This window comes from Morone saxatilis, unplaced genomic scaffold (genome assembly GCF_004916995.1).
Source record: "Morone saxatilis isolate NCDOM2014 unplaced genomic scaffold, NCSU_SB_2.0 Contig8, whole genome shotgun sequence".
NCBI lineage: Eukaryota > Metazoa > Chordata > Actinopteri > Moronidae > Morone > Morone saxatilis.
The window spans coordinates 346,528-350,975 of NW_023340257.1; the positions used below are offsets into that span (position 1 = coordinate 346,528).

The 4,448-nt window shown below is 40.7% G+C and overlaps 1 protein-coding gene across 1 annotated transcript in view; it reads left to right on the forward strand.

Annotated features, from left to right (window-relative positions):
- The window catches only part of nf1a (neurofibromin 1a), a gene marked incomplete at its 5' end in the record, with an annotated part of 65,945 nt that overhangs the window by 22,548 nt on the left and 38,949 nt on the right, over positions 1-4,448 (forward strand). Inside the window, 1 exon segment of the mRNA XM_035679457.1 lies at positions 4,048-4,206. Coding sequence (XP_035535350.1) covers positions 4,048-4,206 — 159 coding nt within the window.

Genomic DNA, 4,448 nt, shown 5'->3' on the forward strand with positions numbered 1-4,448 from the left:
AGGGAATTCATCGGATCTGCTTCAAAATTGGTCAGTACAGTCAAAAAATGGTGCTGATTAAAAGTTGTGCTATTTGTGCATGTACGTTGAAGGGCGTGTCCGTGGCGTTGTGTTGAATTTCGACGATTCGCCATAAAACAGACCTCAGTGTACAATGTCCAATCTCCACTAAACTCACTCACATATTCTGTAACAGTCCAACCCTGAACCCGTCCTCATAACTTCAGTATACATGGTCCAATCTCAATGAAACTTCACATGTGTGACAAGAGTCCCACCCTTATGTGGCTCAGAGGCAGTACGGGTCGTCCCCCATTCGGAAGGTTGTTGGTTCGATCCCCGGCTCCTCCTGCCACGTGTCGAAGTATCCTTGAGCAAGATACTGAACCCCAAATTGCTCCCGATGCATAGCATTGGTGTGTGAATGTGTATGAATGTTAGTTTCTGTTCGATGGACTTTGCCATCGCTGTGTGAATGTGTGTGAAAGGGTGAATGTGGCACGTAGTGTAGAAACCGCTTTAGTGGTCGGATGACTAGAAAGGCACTATACAAGTACAGGTCCATCCATTTACCATTTAACACGTCTACATGACAATATTCAGATATAGTTATAGCGCCACCTGCTGGCAACAGGAAGTAAGTGCTGCATGGCAATTTGATTTACGTGAAGTTTTGAATACCTAAGTCTTTTGCACAGTGTCTGAAAACACGTGACGACGTACAGCGTTCTCCCTTGACTTCTGTCAATGAGGGCTTGGGCGATGGGGCGATACGGCTTGCAGCTTTAATTCATTTTGGATGTTTAAGTAATGCTTCACATGCAATTCAGTTTGGATTTGCTTTGCCAAATAATTTTTAAGCCATAGGAGGGTTCCCAACTTACTGGGAAAAAACTGCCGAACTAACCAGCAGGAGGAATATAGGTCTATATAAGGTTCAAATTATGATGATGTAGTGGCACTATTGGATTTTGGCTGTAAAATACAGTAAAATACCCACAGCATTAATGCACCACTGATTTCACCAAGGTCTCACACAGGTCTCTTAAAACTGCCTGTGGGCACTGGACTATCAGGTCCAACCAAAGGGAGGTGTAGCTGCAAACATGCTGATACTGATTCAGATTGTTGCAGCAGCACCTGTGTGGAATCTAACTGACTAATTGTGTGTGCCATACATTCAACTAAATGAACCCATCAAAGAGTCTTCCTTCTTTATCAATAGAAAAAAACAAAGCTTTCCCAGTCTAGGTTTTTTTAATATATACATTTTGGTATATTGTTTTATTTGAGAGTGCAGTAGAGCGAGAGCAGGCTAGTTTATGTAACTAAATAAATATGCTGGAAACTGTAAAACTAGTTTGGTGGACAGTGAATGTAAGGGTGTTCATGCATGCAGATACAGTACTGTAAAGTCAGTTCTCACATTAACGGACATGACTCCTTCTGATTGATGTGCTTCTTAGGTTTACATTTTTCACAACGTGCCCTTACTTTACAGCTCAGTCTTAAACTGATACTCCACCCAAAATGGCCATATTTTGGTGAAACTATGAGTGGTAGCAGCAAACTGAGGCTACGAGTGGAGGAGATGCTTAAGAAGCTTCTTCATGTCACCATTGGAATTCATTGTAACCAGTGTAATTTACGCTGCTCACAGTTGCTGTCAAACTTGATGCCATTGAACCATTGGTGATGGTTACTTCAGTTTCCAGCTATCTAAACCGTGTATTAAAGCTGCAGTAGGTAACTTTTATAAAAATAACTTTGTTATATTTGCTGAAACTTTCACTATATCCTGACAGTAGTACACAAGACAGATAATAAAAAATCAGGGTTCTCTGGCTCCTCCTAGTGCTTTAATTGCATTTGCAAGAATCCACCAGGTCTGGACAAAAGCAACCAATCAGAGCCGAGAAAGATGCAGGGAGTTTTGGGTTGGAGGCTTGATTATCTGTGTCATGTACTACTATCAAGATGTAGTGAAAGTTTCAGCAAATATGGCAAATGAAATATATATATATATATATTTTTTTAGTTACCTACAGATGATCAGATGAGTTGGAAACAAGCCGCAGGTTAGAACCAGGCATGCTCCATGGTTTAGCTGTCTTTGGCTGCTCAAAAGACAAAGAAGAAAACAACATGCTGCACAATGGTGACATGCAGCCATTGTAAAAGTTTTAACAAAGAATGCAGCTTCAAGAGTGTCCCTCTTGTGTGCTATAGTGCATACTACAGTGTCAAAGAGCAGTGACAACTCCAGGAACGATGAGAGCGAGAGTAGATAAAGGAGAATTTTTGCACACATGCAGAGGAGATGGCGGACAGTGTGGCTCGGGAACCATGCTGAGCCCTATATTAGGAGGTCAAATAAAAAAAAAATTGTAACGATCCCTCATTGTACAGGAACACTATGAACATGTTAACTGTAGGTAGCAGATTGAAGCTGGAGCAGGAGTTCAGTGTGTAAACTGGTATGAATGTTTGTAACAGTAATTTAGTTATTCAGTTAGGCGCACTACCGCTCAAACATTTGGGGTAAATAGATGTTATTTTGTATGAAGGGTTTATTTTGTACATGGACAATAAAACGCTGTACAATGGTTCAACCAGAATGATAACTGAAAGGGCAGAAAGAGACAAAGATCCTCTGAGAAACAGTTCAATGATAATATAAGAAATCAGCAGTCATTGATCAAAGAACTGGAAGCTTAGCATCAGAATCTACTGGTTCCTTTTTCAGTGTCAAGTGCACAATAATGTCTCTAACAAGCTGGAATTAACAGACGTGTTGCTTTAGCGAAGCTATTCTTAAAACTTCAAAATAGATAGAAGTTTGGTGTAGGGTTAGCAGTATTAAATATCAGAAAAAACAGGTTCCCGTTGTTGAGTCCAGTTACCCCGTTGTGGGTCAATTATGATCTCGGGTCACTGATGATTTTCTAGATTGGAAAACAAATTCAAAATTGTATGCATTAAAGGGGAAAATAGTATGACGGTATTCTCCCCTGGCATGCAACCCTGTGGGGAAATAAACCTAATGGAAGTTTTAATCATTCCATTATTATTCTTTTGGAACTTTTTTGATCTAAAATGTCAAAAATACATTTAGTATCTGAATTATACTTTTTTTTAACTGAGCAGTAGTTCAAGTTACCTGAAGGTTTGATTCCGACCTTTCTAGTCATCGTCATCTGACTGCTTGGGTGTCTTTACCGACTGGGACTCTTTTAGCAGTTTTGTGTCATTTAAGATCTTAAATGACACACAACTTGGTGAGAAAAAATGTATTGTATGCATTCTTTTTTTTTTTACTGCTATGAGTGATAACTAAAACTACATGAATAATCCCAAATCAAAATTTTCTCGATAGATAGTTGGGGAACAAAGGCTTACACTACCTTAGAATAGTAGCAGCTCTGGCTGCAGATCTGAATATCCATGTTAGAGATTTTTTAGCAATCGTCTCTCAGCAATGCTGGCAGAGTCTGATTCTTTGACTTGTGACATAACGTTGTAACCCCTCTGGAATGTGCCACACACATCCCTGCTTTGCTGTAAAGCAAGATGTGATGTGCCGGTTGGGATACTTTGGGATACACTGCTTCACACCACAACTCATGACTCATCATTCATTCTTCACCAACAGAGAGGATATGGTTGGGTTTCTTGTCTTGCTCTTCCTCTCTTTTCTTTTTCCCGGACTGTAACTGGAGTAAGAACCTCTCTCCCAGTTACAGCCCAAATGAACTGAGATTGTGTCTCACTTCATATCTTTTTCTCCACTGTTCCTCCTCTTTTGGTTTTGGCCATGGCTCACCTTACTCTGCTCATATTGATACATGTATATTTTGTTATTCCCATCATTCCCTTCTTTGCTTTTTAATGTACTGAAATCCATTTCAATATTTTCTCCTTCCCTTTGGTCGAACCTGGCCCCCTGCTGAAAACTTTATCTTCTCTTCTATCTGTTCCACATTTCCCCTTTGTTTTCCCCTCCTGTGTCTTCCCCTGCTCCTTCCCCTTCCATCCTCCTTCACAAAGGTGGTGAGTCAGCGGTTCCCACAGAACAGCATCGGCGCGGTGGGCAGCGCCATGTTTCTGCGCTTCGTCAACCCAGCTATTGTGTCTCCCTATGAGGCTGGTATCTTGGACAAGAAGCCCCTGCCAAGGATAGAACGCGGTCTCAAACTCATGTCCAAGGTAAGGCTGGTGGATATGATGTTTTTTTGATGTAGCTTACGAACAGAGGCAATTTTAAGGATTTTCAAACTCAATATTAAGTCTTACTGTCCTATAAAGTACAGTAAATCTAATTCACTCCATAGTAGTGGCTAGAGGTGGGCACTCGAGTCTCATAACTTGGAATGAGTCATAAATTTGATGATTCTTGACTCGAAAGCTCCAAAAAGACTTGCAACACCAATGACTCAACATGACTCACT